The 22229-nt window shown below is 43.2% G+C and overlaps 1 protein-coding gene across 1 annotated transcript in view; it reads right to left on the bottom strand.

Annotated features, from left to right (window-relative positions):
• flt4 (fms related receptor tyrosine kinase 4) overlaps positions 1-22229 on the bottom strand; it is a 197567-nt gene that overhangs the window by 71784 nt on the left and 103554 nt on the right. The window contains exons 8-10 of the mRNA XM_080746555.1: positions 21827-21944; positions 17884-18068; positions 13895-14057 (exon numbers count right to left, since the gene is read on the bottom strand). Coding sequence (XP_080602681.1) covers positions 13895-14057; positions 17884-18068; positions 21827-21944 — 466 coding nt within the window. The remainder of the gene's footprint in view (positions 1-13894; positions 14058-17883; positions 18069-21826; positions 21945-22229) is intronic.

Raw genomic sequence — 22229 nt, forward strand, 5'->3', positions numbered from 1 at the left:
TGGGCAGATTAATGGAATTATTTTGTTTCAAGCCTGTAGTGCAGCAGATTATTTGAATTTGTTGTTTTTCTATTCATTTGGCCTTTTTCTTTGATCCAGGCCAGGTTTATTGCCTAGAACTGAATCTGAAAGATGGCGAGCCTGCAGAAAGACTGACACAATCCTGTCTGACCTATGGTTATGGGTAGGAAAAAGCAGCCGCAGTGACACTCATTCCTAGTTTGATTTGATTTTGAAGTAATGACTTTGAGTTTCTTTATAAAGTAATGATGTTTGAGTGCATTCATTTATTCATTTATTGTTTCAAACCATGCAGGGGAAACTCAGCCTCACACCTGAAGCCCATCTGACAATCAGCTGACAATCAGTACCAGCTCCCAGATTGCTTCATTGAAGCCAAAGAAAGGCAGTGTAAGTGGGTTCATTATTCTGAACTGTGTGGAACGGGCAGATTGAACACCTGTTCTCTACCTTGTGGCTCAACTGTAATTATTCTGAAGCTCACCTCATTTCTCTCTCCCTCCCCCACCTAGGCTGGCTGGGTTCCAACACCCCCCAATTGGAATCCATAGTCTGCTCTGCCCACAGGACAGCAGCCCCATGTGAGCCCCTAAAGTTCCAAGTTTTGACCCCCAGCCGCCTTCCCCTCAACGTTTTTCAATAAAAACAATTTAAGTTTAGTTAAGTCTGACTCTGCTAGCCACTTACAGAAAATAATGCTGCTACAATATTTTGCAATTGCAAATCCTTTGTGTAAATAAACTGAAATTCATACTATTGCATGACTATTTCTTTATCATGTTTCACAAGCATCTGGGTCTACAATGCCAGTGGTGTAAAAGTAACTGAGTACATTTACTCAAATACTATCCTTAGTATAATTTTGAGGTATTTTATACTTCACTTGTATACTCTTACTTCTAGGCTACTCCAGTAAATGCTCATGCGTTGCATTGCATTGTGAGCTTGTAGATCTGCTATTTTAAAAAAATGTCAAGTTGATGCCAATACCTTTGTACTTTCATTCAGTATTATCTCTATATATTCATGTTATTCCTGGCACCGCCCCTGTTATCCTGTTCATATCCTGAAAGAGGCGGAGGCTGAAAAAGACGTACTGAAAAACATAATTTGGTTTCCTGTTGTCCTTGCATTAAAGTGTCAGTAGTTGGCATTCTAGGCTCTGGGCTCTGAATGTACCTGGGTTGCCATGTATGCTTATAAGCAATTTGTGTCTATAAAAATACTATAGTTGCTTATTGGGCATTCTAATATTTTTAAACCAGTGTGTGAAGTTGGCTGATGGCCTAGGCTCTAAAGAACGGCTTAAGAGAGGTGTTTTAAGATTTTCATTTATCCAGCCGCCTCCATGCAATTTTGTAGCCTACAATGAAACCCAAAATTCAAAAATAGCAAAAATAAACTTTGACAAAAATAGAACTCAGGAACAAAAGGCAAAACTCAAGATAAAGGAAAAATAATAAACACAGCCCATGGATAGGGCCTTGCAGCTCTCTCGCTGTGTGGCGTGCGTGCATGCGTGTGCGTGCAATATCTTTAAGCAGAGTGCATATGTCTATAGGGCACAGGCGGCTAGACCGAGCCTCCAATATGGCCTCCAATATGGGGTCACGTGCACAAGAAAATATGATCACTCGAAAATTTCAGAAATACTCAGATTACATTTACTCAGATTGATTTCACCCCAAGCCTCCAAAATATGAAGAAAAAGAAAATCAATAAAATCAAGGCACTCAGCCTATATAGAACTTTTTTTTTCTTTTTTTTAAAACAAACATGGTTAACAGATGCTGTGGCTGTCTAGTGTAGTGGTCAGGGCATGTGCCTTTCATGCAGAAGGACGTTGGATAGAATCCCGCTTGGGGTTGATATAAGCTTAAAATCATGACATTTGGTAGACTTTACAGTTATGGTCTTCATGGCTTGGCAAGGCTTACTATGTACATTAGCAAACACTGCTTCTAGTTTTTCTTTGATGTCTTCTTTGCTTTCCCTTGATGCCTTTTTGCTTTCCTGCTATTTATGCCTTGGCCACTTTATCGCTGCTTGCAGCTATATTTTTATTTTACTTTTGTGAAGTCATATTTGTGATTTTTTTTTTTTTTTTTTTTATATTTGTAAATATTGTTGAACATAAATATGTTCATGCTGGATGTGTGAGGTACTCACCAGGGTTAGGGTTCGATGTTGCCATAAAATAAAAGGTTGACATCGCTTTTCTGACTTTTTGTCTTCCTGACCTTCTAGACCAGGTAAAAACACAGTGAATTCACAGTGCATAGTTCTATCAAACTGTAAGACAACTTCCACCTTCTGAGTCATTCCATACTTTTTCACTTTGCCCCCTTGAAACTAGACGATGGTACAATATTTTTTAAACTTTTTTTGCAGAGAATGAAAGCTGGTTTCACATTCTTTCTGTCAAGGGTACTTGTGTTCCGTTACCATTTACCAATTTGTCGCTATGGCTTCCTAAAGTTTTTTTTCTTTGAACTCAAATATCTCAGAATCTAGATTTCTGAGGTTATTGACTGGTTTGCGCAGTGCGCACTCTCGAGCACCTATCTCCAAAACCGCTCACCGAAATCACTCCAAAAATTTTTTGGTAAAAAAAAAAATCCTCTTTTACCAAACCTCCCATTTTTGTTCCGATGTGAATATCGGATCATTTTCAATATATTCCCTGGAATCGGGGCAGAATGAATGGGACCTAATGGTGGCATTGGTCAGGGTGGGGGGCCGGGGGGGTCTGGCAGTCAAAGTGTTAATATAAATCTTGGACTTCATGTGAGCAGCCTGTGGTGTCAGTCAGGTGGAGGCAGGGTTGAAGCTCCCGCGGCCCCTCACTGTCAAGGCTCTGATGCAGGGCTCTTGGGCCTGGCACGTTTTTATTGCCGTTTTGTGCCACAGGCTGGCAGCCTTATAGCGGGGCTGTTAAGGAGAACAATACTTCAGTTCTGGAAAGAAGCACCACAATTTTACAGAGTGTACCTCTTGGGTCATTCTTTAGAAAAATCACATTAGACACTTAATTTTCAAAATGTCCGCCAGTTTTAAAGATGGCCGCCTTTTCGGATATGTTTTACAGTACGCCAGCCAGTTAATATCGAATTTTCATAATATTAGAGTTGTTTTGTAGGTTTTAAAACATCCTGAGTTCATTTATTACACTTTTAAAGCAGCCAGAATAACCTTTCTGACTTTTGGTTGGGTTCTTTCCTCACCTGGGACCCCCCAGACAGACCCCTGAGCCTATTTCAGTAATCGCTCTGCTCAGAACAATGTTAAATTAGATCTGAAATATGCTCTGAAATAAAAAATGACTAGTAGCAAATAACAGAGGTCTTCCACGGGGGGTCCGGGACCCCTGGGGGGGTCCTCAGAGCTATTACAGGGGGCCTGCCAAATCTCGATGAGATCTTTTTTTTTTCTTTTTTTTTTTACATTTGAAACTTTGAATGTTTTTATGTATCCTGGTTTTATGTATTGTACTTTGATGGTTTATTAGTATTCTCAGTATTATTTATAATGTTTTTTGTGTTAAAACAGTTATGGTTGACAGCTGTTACTGCAGGGATTGCAATAATGAAGGTATTGCAACTTTTCACTTTGGGTGCAGAACAACATTTCCATTTATTGCACTGCACTCACACTGACAACACATACACACACACACACACACACACACACACACACACACACACACACACACACACACACACACACACACACACACACACACACACACACACACACACACACACACATTTTAACCATTTATTTATGTCCACACAAAGGAGATGCATACAAGGACACAAATAGTATAGGTGCAGTAGAGTAACATTTACAAAATCATGGCATTATGTCTTCATGATACAATAGCAAGGCACTTGGTACTCTACGGGTATAAGTAACAGCGTCTCCGCCATATGTGGCGGCTGCCGATTATAGCGGAGACGGAACAATACTTTGCCAGCCTTTTTGCCTCTTTTTTAGGCACTCCAAGTTGTTGAAACCCTCTAACAACCAGCCTGTGGGTATGTCCTAGGCTGCCAAATATGAAAACAAATAGTCTGCACCTGTACCCCAGCTCTGAGATCGTATTTAGGAGAGGTTGGTATTTAATGACCTTGGTCATGAAAGCTTCCTCTAGGCTAGGGTCAAAGGTGCAGGCCATCTCCAATACAGACACTTCCCTGGACTCTTCATCAACCACAACAACATCTGGTGTATTAGCTGTCAAAGATGCAAACATTTCCAAGTTATCACAGAGATGAAACATGGATGGAATGACACGGGAATGTTTGTACACACACACACACACACACACACACACACACACACACACACACACACACACACACACACACACACACACACACACACACACACACACACACACACACACACACACACACCTCTTTGTTATTGTCACCCCAAAACCCTCACCTTATCCTCTTATAGAGCCCATGGTTAATTACGCCCAAAGAGATTCACTACACTACAGTAATTTCAGACATGCAGGATATATTCGTCTTCATCATCATCATCTTCAATGTCCAACCTAATAGTGTTGACACAGTCTCCACCATAGCATAGAGTGAAAGGCAGGTTATTTGAGCAGCTGCACCGTCCCTTACAACCTGCTTTGCAGACACATTTGATGGGCTCAAGTACTGCCTTTGGAGCAGGGAGAGCAAGAAAACTGAAACCTGGAATATACCCTCCACTCTCTGAATTCCATCTATTTTCTTCGATTGGTGGAAGCACAGGGAAATTTGTCAGGTATGATTTATCCTGCATTGTGACGGAGTTGGCACGGAGGTAATGGTGTAGCAGTGCAGCACGAGTTGGAGGTAGCATCTCACCCTCCAAGTTATTTGACAGAAATAGTTCCCATCTGAGTAATCCCAGGGTTGTTGGACCTTTTGAACTGTAAACATGGCATGCAAAATGTTCGGACTGCAATGTTGATGGAAGCTCACAATTTATAAGCTCAGGAGGAATGGCCAATGACCTTGCCAAGGTCCTTGAAGCGGTTAGTGGCTTGGTCATCATCATCATCATCATCATCATCATCAAGTAGGCATTGACCCATGTCTTTTTGGTGATTCCAACAAATGTTCTTCCCCAGTCAACACCTGAAAAACGCAAAGGAACCCTTGACATTTGTAACATCAACTTGAACTCACTCGAATATATCAATTTCCTTTTTTTGTACCGGAGGCAAGGACTTGATAAGGAATCGGGGTATCAGCCTCTTCATGTGTTTGCACTTCCTCAAAATCATGTCCCTTGATGAAGGTATCGTATTATGATGCCTACTTCGTCATACCTGACAAATTGCCCTGAGCTTCCATCAATTGAAAAAATAGATGGAATTCAGAGAGTGGAGGGTATGTTCCAGTCAGGTTTCTTGCCATCCCTGCTGCAAAGGCAAAGCTCATCAAATGTGTTTGCAAAGCAGGTTACAAGGGACGGTGCAGCTGCTCAAACAATAACCTGCCTTGCACTCTCCTCCCTGCAAATGATATAGTGGAAACTGTCAACATTATTAGGGAGGACATGTATAGTAGTGAATTTATTTGGGTACAATTGACCGTGAGCTCTTTAAGAGGATAGGGTGCGGGTTTTGGGGTGACGATAACAAAGAGGTGTGTGTGTGTTGTGTTGTCAGTGTTAGTGCAATGCAATAAATGGACATGTTAGACTGTGCGCCCAAAGTGAGAAGTTGCAATACCTTAATTCTTGCAATACCTGTGAACCTGTCTGTCTAACACACACATGTTATAAATAATACTGAGAATACTAATAAAAACAGTTTCAAATGTAAAAATATATATACATATAAAAAAAAGGAACTTCCCCATCAAGATTCGGCAGGCCTCCTGTAGTAACTCTGAGGACCCCCTAGGGGTCCGGGACCCCTGTGGAAGACCCCTGGGTATTTGCTACTACTCATTTTTGCTTTCAGAGCCCAGTTACAACAACTTTAATGCTTCAGTTATGATCTAATTTAACATTGCTCTGGAGCAGGAGCAAAGCGACTACTCAGATAAGCTCAGGGGTCTGTTTGGGGGGTCCCAGGTGAGGAAAGACCCCAACCAAAAGTCAGAAAAGTTATTCTGGCTGCTTTAAAAGAGTAATAAATGAACTCACGATGTTTTAAAACCTACAAAACAACTCTAATATTATGAAAATCGGACATTAACTGGCTGGCGTACTGTTCAGAGGCAGCCATCTTGGAAACATGGCAGCCATTTAGATTTTTCAGTGTCTAACGTGTTTTATCATAGGAACAACCCCTAAGGAGTACTTGTGAAAAGTTTTAGGTTTCTTTCCACTTGTGAAGTATTTTAGTGCAAAAATGCATTTACCTGCCCCGCTATTATATGTGGCCCTGATACAGCGCTCTCAAGGGGAAATCTCCCAAGCGTGACATTTTCTGGTCCGTTAAAGAGGCGGTGCCATGATTTCCCCCCCCTATAAAACGTGATTATCTACTATTATGACCAGTAAGACTCCCTAATCGGGAGATAAGCGACCGTTGGTCGCTTATCTCCTGTCACACTGCTGACATCAGTATGACATCACACCGTACACAAATGACCCTTATATAAGACCGGCATTATCTACCGGCAGATTAGTAACAAGATGTCAAAATCGTTGAAGGTTGAATCTCCAGATATGGAGATAACCAACACATCGCTCCATATATGGAGATAACCGACGAATCTCACTAAGTCTGACCTCACAAGCCCCATATTTGGACACGAACAACATATAACTCCATATATAGAGACATAGCTGCTGACATCAGTATGACATCACACTGCTGACATCAGTATGACATCACACCGTACAAAAATGACCCTTATATAAGACCAGCATTATCTACCGACAGATTAGATGCAAGCAGGATCTCGACTCTGACACAACTCATCGGCTCATAAGCTGGTTCTCCCTCCATATATGGAGATAAGCGACGAATCTCACTAAGTCTGACCTCACAAGCCCCATATTTGGACACGAACAACATATAACTCCATATATAGAGACATAGCTGCTGACATCAGTATGACATCACACTGCTGACATCAGTATGACATCACACCGTACACAAATGACCCTGACGGCACACACCAAGCAGTGTGATGTCATACTGATGCGGAGATATGAGCAGGGCAAAGGTGTGACGTGTGATTATACTAGGAGGAAGATTTTTTCCAAAAAAGTGTACAGAAAGAGTTAAAATGATGTTTTTATGTGGCCACACCCACCAGTTCATTGGTATGCGTGGTTGTCATGGTGGGTGGTGACCCAGCTGAAGTTAGCCACACCCACGTATGTTGGGTGAATGGTAATTAGGGGAGGGGTTGATTCTGTGATGTAATAAGTATCTGTGTTTTTGGACCGGCACGTTTGACCCCACAAGGTGGCAGCCTACAGCTAAAACCCAAATAGAAAGACAATACATAATTGCTCATATCAACCACACCAGGGGGTCTAATGAAGTACTGTCAACCTCCTAGACACATGAAAACTAGAAAAAGTACAAAACTATGGCACCGCCTCTTTAAAGATGCCCTCGCAGGTGCAACTATGCTGGATCGCACAGGGCCCGAGGATCGCACGGGCGCCAACTTCAGCCCAGTGGTGGCTGGCGACAAAAACCTTTAATTGTCTTCCACATCGGGGGCAGGCTGGATTGGGGCCTCTCAGCATCTTAGTGACAGCTAGCCTCCTGCAGAGCCACGCTGTAAAAACCTTACGGAGCATTTAAATGTCGTAATATCCAGAGGGGATTAACGGTTTAGAACTGTGTACAGTGGGGCGCCTGGTGGCCTAGTGGACCAGGCGCATACCATAGAGGCATTGCCATTTCGGCATCAATGCCTGTCGGCGTCGCCGGTTCGATTCCCGATCCGGGCGACCTTTGCCGCATGTCACTCCCTGTCTCTCCCCCATTTCCTGTCAGTCTACTGTCCTATCCAATAAAGGCAAAAAGCCCAAAAACAAATATAAAAAAAAAAAAAAGAACTGTGCACAGTAGGGCATTCACCAAATATTAGAATATTCGAATATCAAAGTCACTATTCGACGTTGTTCACCGAAGTCGAATATTCGCTTATTTTTATTTTTGTATTGTTTTCTCTTATATGTAGTTTATAAAGCTTGGCTAGATAGGAAGTCATAAGAATGAGTTGTCAATGAATGAGTTGTTGATGAATTTGTTAATGCTCTATACCAGGGGTTCTCAAACCTTTTTAGCCCGTGACCCCCAAAATAAACATATTTGAACTGGGGACCCCCACCCTGACAAGCACTTGGAATTGTAGGTATTACATTTAATGTGACTCGGTTCCACAGATAAATATTGTGAAAATAGCAGATCTACATGCTCACAGCGCCTCGCAAAGATAAATATTGTGAAAATAGCAGATCTACATGCTCACAGGCGTTGTGAGCATGTAGATCGGCTATTTTCACAATGTTCGCCTCTTGCTTACTTAATATTTGACAGTTTGGCCAGTCCTGTCATATATTCGACTATTCGAATACTTTGAGGTCGAACAATTCGAATACTAAAAATCACTATTCGTGAATGCCCTAGTGCACAGTTTTACAAGTGGGTAAAAACACAACAGTGCCCTGATGTCAGTTTCACTTGCAAAAACATGTCAGGAGAACGAAAACTGCCTGCAGCATGCTGTTGGATTTGTTCCACATAAAACTATTTCTCGTTCTGTTTGTTTCACCCGGAACATCTTTAGATCCTATTTTTGACAATCGTGCTCGGGGTGTCAGTATGTTTTACGGTGAGGCCGTGAAAGCATGCAGCCGGATACGAGAAAATCTGAGCTCAGTGTTGTTTGGTCCATGTATTATTTAGGAATAATTTAGAAATTTGGAATGATGATAGCCTATAGCTGTTGTTTTGGTACAGCCTGTGGTCTTGTGGTTCAGTTTGTTCTTGTAGCAGCTAGAACAGGGACGTGCAGAGAATATTAGAGAGGCAGGGGCTGACATTTCTAAAATGGCCTTTTGGTGAAAATATCGAAAAAGCAGACCAAGCTCACGCTGCGACGTGTTGTGAGCTTGTAGGTCGGCTATTTTCGGTGCTTGAAACCACACTGAACTAAGCATAATCATAATCATAATACTGGAGGTGTGTACGGCATGGATTTCTACACAGAGAGGGCAATTCTTTCAACATATGACGCTGCATTCAAGTTCAGGAGAGTTTGGAAAAGGCAATTCTCTTGAATGCTGCCAAGAGGGCATTTGCATTTCTTTCACCATAGTAAAAAAACTGCATTCATGGTCTGCAGAGGGCACTTTTTACAGACGGATAAAAGGGCAGGGGCTCAAGCCCCCCTTTGATGTCTATGTGTCCATCACCACCTACAATATAGAGGGTATGCGTGCGACATCATTATCATACCCAGAAATTATGCAGGAACTCCTACTGAGTGGCAAAAAAAATACTTTCTGGCCTTGACAGCCCATACATCCAAACAGAAAAGTATCAGATTGCATTAAACGACGCTAAACAACCTTAATGGACAACTTTGTTTTTTTACAACAAGGGTTCATATTTTAGATTGTAATTAGAGAAAAGAAAAGATGAATGTTAAAATGTTTGAATTTGCTGCTTTCTAAAAAAAAAATAGCGATTTTAGTATTTTGATTTCAGTGGGTGGGGGCATGCGTACAAGTGGCTAAACATGTATTTTTAGACACAATAAGCCGGCAATTTCTTTGTTACTATTTACACCAGCCCCCATAAGTCACACCTGCGCATGAAAGATTGCGGTCTATCTTGGGAATGGGCTTATGTCTAAAAAGACATATTTAGTCACTTGCATTGCATGCCCCCAACCGGGGCATGCATGCAAATCAAAATCGTTAAAACCACTAAAACAATAGAAAGCAGTAAATGAAAACATTTTAACACTCATCTTTTCTTTTCTCTAATGACTGAAAATATGAACCCAAAGTTGTCCTTTAAACTCACTTTGCCACTCGATTCGCCATTCATTTTATCCATGTGCATACTCTCTATTGACTCCGACTCCTATTGCCTCATCAGTAACAAATTGATTAGAACTCCACAGAAAGTCTGCATTCCAGTGACAGATGATTGTGTGAACCGTATCTTTTCACATTGGGGACGAGCTTGCAAAAAGTACCTGGCATAGATGGTAAATGGTGCATTTATATAGCGCCTTTATCCAAGGCGCTTTACAGAGATTGTGCATTGCATTCACCCATTCACGCACACATTCATACACCGATGGCGGAGGAAACCATGCAAGGCACCAACCTGCTCACCGCCGGAGCAACTAGGGGTTCAGAGTCTTGCTCAAGGACTCTTCGACATTAACTCTGGGGGAGCCCCGGGATAGAACTGGGAACCCTTTGGGAACCCTCCGTGTTCTAATGGCGGTTTCTCTACCCCTGAGCCACTGCCGTCCACTGCTGCCCATATCACATACATAATGTACCAGTAGATCACAAAGGCTGTGCAGGTAGACCACATGACATGCCCCTAAAAAATTAAACAAATTCACAAAACCCCTCTTTTTGGCATCCGTCACATTAAAGGGGAAGACCACCCATTTTCAATATTGAACTGTGTCATTAATATACCTTAGAGGAGTTGTGTGGAAATAGAAAAAAAGTTCCCCCCCTTCTGTGTTGCCTAGAACTGGAGGATTGATTTTGGGGTTTGTATTGTAAAGTACAACTTGATGACATCACACATTGTATTTTACAATACAAACCCCAAAATCAATCCTCCAGTTCTAGGCAACACAGAAGGGGGGGAACTTTTTTTCTATTTCCACACAACTCCTCTACGGTATATTAATGACATATTTCAATATTGAAAATGGGTGGTCTTCCCCTTTAAGGTGACTTGATTGATTGAGATCAAGAAAGGCCTGTCAACACCCCCCCCCCCCCCCCAAATGCAATGCCTTCTTTTCAAGAGCCACTAGTATTATAGAGAGCCCAAAAACCTACCACTTCCATACAGAATGGGATGAAGAGTTTTCCCCCCACTGTTTCCCCATTTCAAGTGAGTTTGTCAAATGCCAGTGCAGCAATATTCCAAAGCCCCCTCAGGTACTTTTCTTCGGGAGTGGGTAGATCATATCGAGCTGGTCATTTTAAAAGTAGCTCTCATGTCAAAAAAGTGTGGGCACCCACCCTGATGTACAGTGTGTGTTAGGCTGCAATCCATCCCACTGACAAAAACATAAAACTGCCCGTGACATGAATGAATAGGATAAACACTAGATGTGACAACGAAGCACTCCTTCATCTCTCACACGAACAGCGGATGCCCTCTCCCCTCCTACATGTTGTGCCTCTTCAACTTCAACTTCAAACTCATTCATTATACAGTATAACTATGGGATTGAAGAGCCTGTTGAACAGAGAAAAGCCGCACATTTCCACTTATCAACACTAACAAGGTAAAATATACGGTTACACAAATAAGTAAATAAAAAAAGAATACAAAATGGAAGAGCTGATCAACTCAATTATTCTAACCTTGACAGCCACTGGTGGGTTAGGATTCACATTTGAGTTTTGCAGCTCTGATTGCAACTTCGAAGCATCTTTGAATCTGCAGAAATTAACATCTGGCGTACATTTTGAACAAACTTACATTTCGTTCAGTTCATCCTTATGTTGAGCTAGATGACCTGATGTCACATACACTGCAGTCTAACAAGCTGAAACACACGCACGCACGCACGCACACACGCACACACACACGCACGCACACAAGCATACGTGTGAACGTACACGTACACGTACACGCAGTTCAGGTGAGAGAGCCAGACTGTTGCCTCCCGCAAATTTCAAATTATTTCATCATACAGTTTGGAGCAACAGAGAAGCTCTGAAAATGATCAGAGGATAAAGCTGATGTTTTGGGTACTGATAAATAAGTAAATAAAAAACCCACAATGCAATGCTTTGTGTTTTGCGAGCAAACGAACGTCAGTTCCATTACAAAGTTCTGTAAAAATATCCGAGGCAAAGAAACCGAAAACCTAGCACTTCCATACAGAATGGGTGGAAGACTTTTTTTTCCTTCTCCACTATTTCCCATTACAAGTGCATTTATATGCAACACCAGTGCCGCTCCAAAAAACCCTGAGGTGGTCATTTAAAAGTAGTTCTCAAGTCAAAAAAGTGTATAGGTAGTCAAAAAAGTGTGAAAAAGTTAGTCAAAAAAGTGTATAGGTAGTGTCAGGATTAAAAAGAGTGAGTGGTGCCTTTGAGCAGTGTTAAACTATAGAGGGTATGCACGTGACATCGTCATCATACCCAGAAGTAAAAAACTACTCTCTGGCATCCAAACAGAAATGTCCAATCTGATTGCATTAAACAACGTTAAACTCACTTTGCCACTCGATTTGCCATTCACTTCATGCATGCGCATACCCTCGATATGAATTCTTCTGTTGTCAAGGCTGCTCAACAGCGCCACTTGGTCACCCAGCGGTATTGCAACTGTTGCTAGTCATACGAGGCCTTATGAGTATACTCATACATACATACAGGCCCGGATTGGCCGTCGGGAACGCCGGGCCGATTCCCGGTGGCCTGCGCCGCCGAAAAAAAAAAAAAAAAAAAAAAATTCCCCTAGCCTCAGGCCAGCTACAGCCAGTGCAGTGCATCGCTTGATTGCGCTTTACTTGTGCAAAAACTCAGTTAATTAAATTCACACAGTGGCTCTGTGTGGCAGCAGAGCCGAGCTCTGCGCTAGCTGGCCTGGCTCAGTAACATGACACCAGTGACAAGGGACATACTATTGATGACCTCTGACCAAAATGAATAGAGAAGTTAATTAACTAATGTTTTAACCTTTGTTTTTACTGGTAATGAAAATGTAAATTGCTAATCTTACTGCACAACATATTTGGTTGGTCTGGCCAAAAATACATCCACAGGTTGCAACCTTGCAGGCAGCCTGAAAAGCTTTGAGACTGCCACTTGAGGTATGATAGTCTGGATGTTATCATTCTAAAAACACCCCAAATAAGTCCTTTTACAGTCATGTTTACTTTGGAGGTCCTTGGTATTCAATTCATGGATTGTTTGACAGAATATAGGACAGGACACACTATGATGAGGGTAGAGAATGATTAGAGAAAAGTACTGGAATGTAGGACTGTGTGGGGCAGTCTGTTGTCATGGTGGTTTTGAGTGTTGTTGTGTGACAGTCATTTTAATAGTGTTGTTTTGTGACTGTCATTTTAAACGTGTTATTGTGTGACTCAGTTTAAGAGTGCTGTCGTGTGACTGTCAGTCTATATGGAATAACAAACTTCGCTCGCGCACACCGTCACGCCCTCGAGCAAATGTGGCCTGGCGGGCAAATGTGGCCTGGGTGGGTGTACTGTATATGATTCCCGGTCAGATTTTGGGTCCCAGTCCGGCCCTGCATACATACCTACACACTGGGTCAAGCATTGGAGTGCTGAGGCACCACTCAAAAATATAAAAAGCAGCGGATCGACAGGCTTGAAATGTGGGCATGGTGACCCAGCTGAAGTTAGCCACACCCACAGTGTTTGTTGTATGGTAAAAGCGGAGGGGATGATTTTATGATGTCATTAAATCTGTGTTTTTCGATCGGGCCTTTTGACTCAGTGGCTGCTTTCAGGAAGAAACCAACAATACACAGGGAAGGAGAATTTGCACATTAGAAGCCCACCCATATTATCAACTATGATGCAATACGATGCACAGCTGCAGAATATATCTATGTTTTCATCCACGGCTGGCTGCACCATTGCAACAGCGCGCACACGCGCGCGTGTGTGTGTGTATAGCAGAAATATCTCACATGTTGCGGGTGTTGTTGGAGACACAGGGGCCCCAGGGTCTCCATTGCCAGCGGATGCTGGGTGCTGGGTGACCGTAGGCGGTGCAGGTCAGGGTCTGGGCGCTCCCGCTGGGGTACGGGTTGGAGGGCTCCGCCACCTCCTTCTCATGGATCTGTGGAGGGACTGGGGGGGAGAGGTGGAGAAATCACAACGATGGACTCCCACAACTGCAGAGTCGTGATTACAGTTTGTCAATGTCAGGCGCTAACCTCCAAAATCGATCGTTATTATTTTGTCACAAGCTCTGTGGAATGCCATTGTAGTTGAAGAGTCTATTCTTTTCCAAGGAAGATCTGCAAGGTCACTATACGCCACTTTGAGGTTTGTAACTTGGGTATTTCAATACTTTGGCATGCCACTTAACTGCCACGTGGTGAAGTACAACAAATACGGCATTCATTTATGAACAAAAGGTTAGATTCCAGGCCAGCGTAGCAATGCCGATGTGTGTCCCTGAGAAAGACCAACCCCGAATTGCTCACATGCTCCTTGTGGGCAGCGAATCAAGGTCAAGGTCAAGGTTGTACTTTATTGTTACGTCTTTTGTACAGGTACATAAGAGTAAAACTTATTTTTGTTCGGCATCCTTACAGACAATGCAGTGATATACCTGTATATAAAATAAAGCAGAACAACAGAAAACAACACATCTAAAGATAAAATAATAAGTAATAATGACTTAGGAAAGAAAGAGAGTGCAAAAGCAAAAAACATCTCAGCTGTACAAAGTTTGGTGTATTTTATACACCAATGGCATTTTTTTCCCCGTAGTAGCTACTGTACTGTAACTTTTTATAAACAACTTCACAGTGTGTTCTATGTGCAACAGGTCGGTATAATTAAAAACACAGTATATATATGTATGTACAATAGGTGCAGATCAGCCTCACAGTATCTATTACAGTATGTACTGTAGGTGGGTTGGGCTGAAAATACTGAATTTCCCCCTCTGGAGGAAGTAGGTAACTATTATTATTATATTATTAGATACAAGGTTACGAGGTGTCAGCGCCCGTTTCATGCAGCGACAATACTATGCGTTTTATTTCATAAACATAAAACAGGACAGTGGAGAGCTGGAGACAGGAGAGCAAGGACAGAGAAGGACAGAGGAGATGTGCTGTTCCCCCAGGTATCAAGCGGAGGGAGTATAATTATAATGCTCAGTGTTCATACCGGCTGACTGGCACACCAACCCTGAGGTCAGCGTTTCCTTTGCAAAGTCAACGTCAATATAAAAGTTATGAGACGTGTCTTGAACTATGAAGTACGGTTCTGAGTTCTGACAATAATAACAGAAATAAACGTACGTGGCCAATGCACACGCTTTGTACTTTATTTCCAATCCACCAGCAAAACACACACTATGTCAAGGTGACCTAACCTCCTCCATGTCTGCTGGGTGACACAGCAGTTAGGTCTCTGCTGCAGTATGGGAATAAGAAACGTACTTTGTGACATTACGACAGTGCTATTCCCATTTCCGTTGCAGAGAGTTTTAGCCCAAAGTATTGACATTCTGATTGACTCCACTGTCTGGCAGGTTAGAATTCACATTCGACGAGTTGCGGCTGAAGATGAGAGCTTTGAAGCATCTTTAAATCTGAAGTTCACAGAGCTCCCTAGAGTTCTGTAGCGGGTCAGATACACCCAGGGTCCCTGCGGAGCGGAGCGGGGATCTGCAGATAACAAACATCTGGCGGGCGGACTCTGTACACTTCTTTGAACAACGAGGCAGTTTTCGGTTTCGCCTGAATTATATTTCAGGTCGGAATTCTACTGTATATTCTCAATCCTGAGATAGCTTTGTCGCCTCACAGCTAGAAGGTTCTGGGTTCGATTCCCGACAGGGATGCTGGGGGCCCTGTGTCATCAGTGCCCATACTCTAGGTGGGGTTGGTGATAGGGCCTTTCTGTGTGGATGCATGTTCTCCCCTTGTCTCCTAGGGTAGGTACCCTCGCAAAAAACATGCAGTAATCCTGGTCTCTATACTGCCTCCCCCTGGCCTGATGGAGGGGAAAGGAACTGGTTGGAATAACGTGTTCCTTCCACACGTTACGTCCTACCAGCAAAGCTCCCCACTGTCAGGTGATAAGAAGCGGTGTGCTCACTCCTCATGCACTAAATGAAGCATGAGCTCAGTTCGGGGCTCTCCCCAGGTTGGCAGAGGGAGAGTAGCACGCAGGACTACAGCTTAGGCATTGGCACCGGGTGAAAAATGGGTTACAAAAATGGTAGTTAAAAAATTAAAAAATAAATAAATCTACAAGCTCACAATCGCATTGTGAGCTTGTAGATACATTAATATATTGAGAACAATTGAAAAGAATAGTTTGTTTAAACAGTTTAACAACATAAATTTGGCATGGGGGTCCCTGGCACAAACTATTTTCAAATGGATGTCCGTGGCCAAATACATATACATTTGGATGTCTGTGACATGAAAAAGTTAGAGAACCACTGCACTGCGCAAGTTAACAAATGAAGTCTGCAGGCTCTGGCACTTGTAGTGATTCTCATTCAAATGTACTGTGTGTCTGCATTTCATTTAATGGGTATTGGTTCCGGTGGTGTGGCAACGATCGATGCTGGGCGGCGAACAGAATGTTTCCCGGTGACGGGTACCGAATCGATTGGGTCTTGGGACTGAGAGGCAACAGATGCATGGGTGGTTTCAGAAATATAAATAAGCAATAAGTGTGCCTGATTCTATGAAACCGCAGGCTCTTTGTGATGGGCTCTTTGTGAGCTTTGTGATACATTTGTCTAAAACTAGCTGTGAAGGAAAGAAGTACAAAATCCCAGTACACTCGAGGCAACGTATTACTCAGTCAAATTTGTACTTGAGTTAAAGTACTGGAGTACTTGCTTTAACGAATTATAATCGTTTTGTAGATCTAATAGTCTTGATAACAATGAAATGAAATCAATTAGTTTAATTATCTGTTTCAACCGCTACTGTGTTGTGTCATTTCACCTCCACAACATCTGTGGCGGCTGAATTTAATTACTTTTCACACTAATGTAGCCTACCGTAACTAATTCTAACTCGATAGCAGCTGATTTCCACCCACGGACTGCTACTTCAACTCCACTATTATCTTTAGCACATACGTGTCCTTATAAGAATTGCATCTCTGTCAGAGTGTCGGACATTGGGGCCCCGTTGGGCAGCCAGACCGGGCCAGGAGGCCTGATGCTATGATCTGTAATGGTGTTACTCTGCTGAATCTTCCTAATAAATTGTCAACACTTCACCCTGACTGGATATTAATAAACAGTACAGGTGTCTACTCAGAGCCGTTTCTGGGCCCATGGGGGCCCTAAGCATGATTCTGCTATTGGGCCTTCCTGCAGGCGCGAGCGTAGTGAGCGCCCGCGAAAAAATAATAGGCCTAATATTTTTTATCGTTTTTTTAATCCATTTTATAATGGATATATATATATATATATATATATATAATTATTATTACGACAACAACAGGCAACTTATTTTTGCTATGTTTGATTTGTTCTTTTCTTATTTAAATAAAAAATGAAATCTTCCCCATAGGGGTGCTGGAACACCTGCAGCACCCCTAGTTCCCATGCTGTTCCCATGCTCCTGCACAGTGGCCACTGCACTGTGCCAAAACATCACATTCACTTTCTCTTTCAGCGGTGTGGAGATGCGCGGAAGCAAAGAAAGTCACCACAGTTTGATTTGATCGTGCTTAGTCAATTATGAAGGGATTTTAAAAATTAAAACGTCTCCATATTGGCCTTTGCGATTCGCTAATCGCGAGATTTCGCATCGCGATTTCGGTTTGAAAACGATTATGCAGCAGTAGTTCTTTTCTGCTGAGGAGGGGGCGGTGGGGGGCCTTTTGATCGGCGGGGGCACTACGCAGAGTGCGTAGTCTGCGTATACGGCCCGCCGGCGCTGTGTCTACTGCCTAGGTTGCTTACCGTTGACCACCAGGGTGATGTTGAGCGACCTCTCCAGCAGGGCGGCGCTGTTCTTCAGCACCACCGTGTAGTGGCCGGCGTCCTCCTCGCACACGTCCTTGATCTCCAGGGCGTGGTTGTGATGCGTCCGCATGCGTTTCATCCTGAACTCTGGGCGCTGGGTGATCAGCTTACCGTCCTTGTACCTGGAAGCAGCCAATACAAATACACACGCAAAGTTTAACACTGTATGTCCATGCACAGGTAAGGCATACAGGGACACTCTGGTAGGTGCCGTAATGGTTACATTCAAATGTCACTGCACTCCATGGGCACAAGTAGCAGCGGCTCCGCCATTAGCGACTTTAAGCAGACAGAAACTGTAACCGGAAATGATCAGCACTCGATAGATAAACCTGCCGCCGTCGCAGCCGTCTCCACAAGGCAAGAAGCTCCCTTTCCACGTTGTGGCAACAACGTGTTGCGTAGACGCGTCACCATGGGAACCCAGAAGTTGCAAATGCAATCACTACACCTATACTGCTGTGCATTGACGATGGTAGTTACGGGTATGATTGTTAGACACAACCACATGTGCGCACGCACACACACACTCTCAGGGCTCTATTTTGGTTGTCTTAAGTACCAGCTCTTATGCCTTAAATTAAAGGCCTGTCCATACTGTCTCAGACTACCGAACCTTTCGTCGGAGAGTTCCCACTTTCCGATGTGCAGCTTTCCGAACTCTAATTCGGGTTAATGCTTTTCAGGAGATGCGAGTGACAACATTTTGAACCGGACCTTTCTGACGAACAGTTTGGTGGTCGGAGTCAGTATGGACAGGCCTTTAAGTTCAATTCAATTCAATTCAATTCAATTTTATTAAAGTGTCAAATCATAACAAGTTATCTCAAGACACTTTACAAAGGCTAAAGAGCCATGAGAGAGAGAGAGGAGAGAGGGAGAAACAAGGGAGAGACAAGGGAAAGACAAACAAGGGGCACACGCACACACATACACAGGTCCTGCATGCGTATGTACAAGAACGAACAAAGCAACGAACGAACGAACGAACGCACACACACACTCACAGGCGCTGCATGCGCATGCGTGTGTAGGGGGAGGGGAAGGGGAGGTAAGGGTAGGGGGGGTGGGGGGAGGAGAGAGAGAACCCGAGCAGAACCTGTACCCGTGAGGTACCCCCTCGAGAGAACCCGAGCGGATACCTCACAGGTCTGAGGCCCCCACCCTGAGCAAGCAATTTGCGACAATGGTAACGAAAAACCCCCTCTTAAGGAGGAGGAAACGTCAGGCAGATCCTGACTCTGGGGTGAACAGCCGTGCTGCCTCGACCGAGTCGGGGGGACAGTAAGGAACAAAGAGAGAGAAAGAGATAGACACAGACAGATCCAGGCAGGTCCACAGGCGTGCTTCATGGAGGCCCGGTCCGGAGTCACACTCTTGGTCTGCAGCTGAGTAGTCGAGTTTTAGTAGCAATCCCAGCAGCTGAGTTGTCGAGTTTTAGGGCATAAGAGCTGGTACTTAAGAAAATCTAAATAGAGCCCTTAGACTTCAGGTGGTCCCACATCGAGAACCAGTGCCATATTAACATATTACACCTACGGTATTTCACACAGGGGACATTTTTTAATTTTCTTCTTCAACCAGCTGAGTGCTTCTCAGGTGAGCACTGGTGGGGAGAACACCTCGTCACATTGCAGAGGCTGGGAATTAAACTTTTGAGGTATTTTTTTTTTTAACTTTATTGTCTCCACCAGCCGAAGGCTGAGGGAGAGTATGTTTTCCCCTCCGTCCGTCCGTCCGTCCGTCCGTCCGTCCGTCCGTCCGTCTGTCCGTGCGTCCGTCCGTCCGTCCGTGCGTCCTCGCAGTTTGTGAGCAGCTAATCTCAGTCACCGTTGGCCCGATCGCTGCCAAACTGAGCACACACACTCCCTGGATGCCAATCTAGAACCTCTGCCCCACATTTTTCAAATCAGCCTCATGGTGGCGCTATAACAGGCCGATTTGTGTGGCCTGGTTGTTACCAGCTAATCTCCGGCGCCGTTGGCCCGATCGCTGCCAAACTGAGCAAACACACTCCCTGGATGCTAATTCAGAACCTCTGCCCCACATTTTTTAAATCAGCCTCATGGTGGCGCTATAACAGGCTGATTTGTGTGGCCTGGTGGAGACCTGTGCTCGGAAGAGCACTGCTTCTAGTTCAGTATATTTTCAGCAGCTATGGCTGCCCGTCTTAATGTGCACTCCAGTGGTGGTCTACTCTGCAGTCCCTCTCTGGACATAATTAAGGCTGCCGATGATCCACTTCTCGCGTTGCATGGCTAAATACTAGATTCTACTCAGACCATATGGCATATCGTGCTTCAACCGTAAGCATGTTATTTTCCTGTGGTTTGTGGTAAGGGATATGCCATCAGACATTAGACACGGTCGGCCAATATCTTCCCAAGCACAACAAAAACATATTAATCTCTTCAAGGTGGTCCCTGTTTCTTGGACGGATGAACGTCATTGGTGGAATTCAGCGCTGTGAGGTGTCCAATAATAACACCGCAAATGACCAATCACCAATGGTGCAAAGTCTCTAAGTACATTTACTCAAGAACTGTACAAGTTTGAGTATGTACTACTTACTTGAGTGTTGTTGTTTTTTGGAAGCTTATGACTGTACCTTTGAATTCACGACATTATATGAATTAACCACTTAAGTCCTCAATTAAAAATAAGTAAATATAGCTGATCTACAAGCTCACAATGCATTGCAAAATTATGCACTATATTAAAATGTACTTGTAATTTCTATTTTTTAATACTTATAGGAAGAATTCACCAATTTTCAACCTACAATATCTTCATATAATAGTTCCTCACGATACTCATGATATAATGGTAAAAAAAAAAACATAAGACCATATATAGCCATAGACCATAATGTTTCTAGTGTGAGGTAATCTTACCATAATGTTTCTAGTGTGAGGTAGTCTTACTATAGTGTAGTCTGTCTGGAGTAATCATACCATAATGTTTCTGGTGTGGGGTAGTTTTACAGTACCATAATGTTTCTAGTAGTCTTACCATAGTGTTTCTGGAGTGGGGTAGTTTTACAGTACCATAATGTTTCTAGTAGTCTTACCATAGTGTTTCAGGTGTGGGGTAGTTTTACAGTACCATAATGTTTCTAGTAGTCTTACCATAGTGTTTCTGGAGTGGGGTAGTTTTACAGTACCATAATGTTTCTAGTAGTCTTACCATAGTGTTTCAGGTGTGGGGTAGTTTTACAGTACCATAATGTTTCTAGTAGTCTTACCATAGTGTTTCAGGTGTGGGGTAGTTTTACAGTACCATAATGTTTCTAGTAGTCTTACCATAGTGTTTCAGGTGTGGGGTAGTTTTACAGTACCATAATGTTTCTAGTAGTCTTACCTTAGTGTTTCTGGAGTGGGGTAGTTTTACAGTACCATAATGTTTCTAGTAGTCTTACCTTAGTGTTTCTGGAGTGGGGTAGTTTTACAGTACCATAATGTTTCTAGTAGTCTTACCATAGTGTTTCTGGAGTGGGGTAGTTTTACAGTACCATAATGTCTCTAGTAGTCTTACCATAGTGTTTCAGGTGAGGGGTTTTTACAGTACCATAATGTTTCTAGTAGTCTTACCTTAGTGTTTCTGGAGTGGGGTAGTTTTACAGTACCATAATGTTTCTAGTAGTCTTACCATAGTGTTTCAGGTGTGGGGTAGTTTTACAGTACCATAATGTTTCTAGTAGTCTTACCATAGTGTTTCTGGAGTGGGGTAGTTTTACAGTACCATAATGTTTCTAGTAGTCTTACCATAGTGTTTCAGGTGTGGGGTAGTTTTACAGTACCATAATGTTTCTAGTAGTCTTACCATAGTGTTTCAGGCGTGGGGTAGTTTTACAGTACCATAATGTTTCTAGTAGTCTTACCATAGTGTTTCAGGCGTGGGGTAGGCAGACACGTTGAGCTGCAGTTTGAACGACTTCTGTCCGGCGGTGACCTCCACCAGCGCTCCGCTCTTGTAGTCCAGGTTAATAAATGGTTTCTCTGCAAAAACAGACAGAGACACTCGCCCGTTCATCACCACACGCAGCTGCCGCGGCTCCGAAAATGTGATGATGTCACACATCCTACACAAAAAAAAAAACTAACGTGCCTTTTAACGTGTGCCAGGGAACTTGATGAAAGTGATCATTTTGACGTTTATGGATTGAATGTTTACAGATTGAATCATCCTGTCTGGGAAGGAAGCAGGAAATAAGCCTAAGCGGTCGGCGGTGGTGCGGGCTGCGTTTATGCCAAGCTGTCTGTCGATGAAGGATTGCGAGATCT

The sequence above is a fragment of the Nannobrachium achirus genome (genome assembly GCF_963921795.1).
Source record: "Nannobrachium achirus genome assembly, chromosome: 17".
Taxonomy (NCBI): domain Eukaryota; kingdom Metazoa; phylum Chordata; class Actinopteri; order Myctophiformes; family Myctophidae; genus Nannobrachium; species Nannobrachium achirus.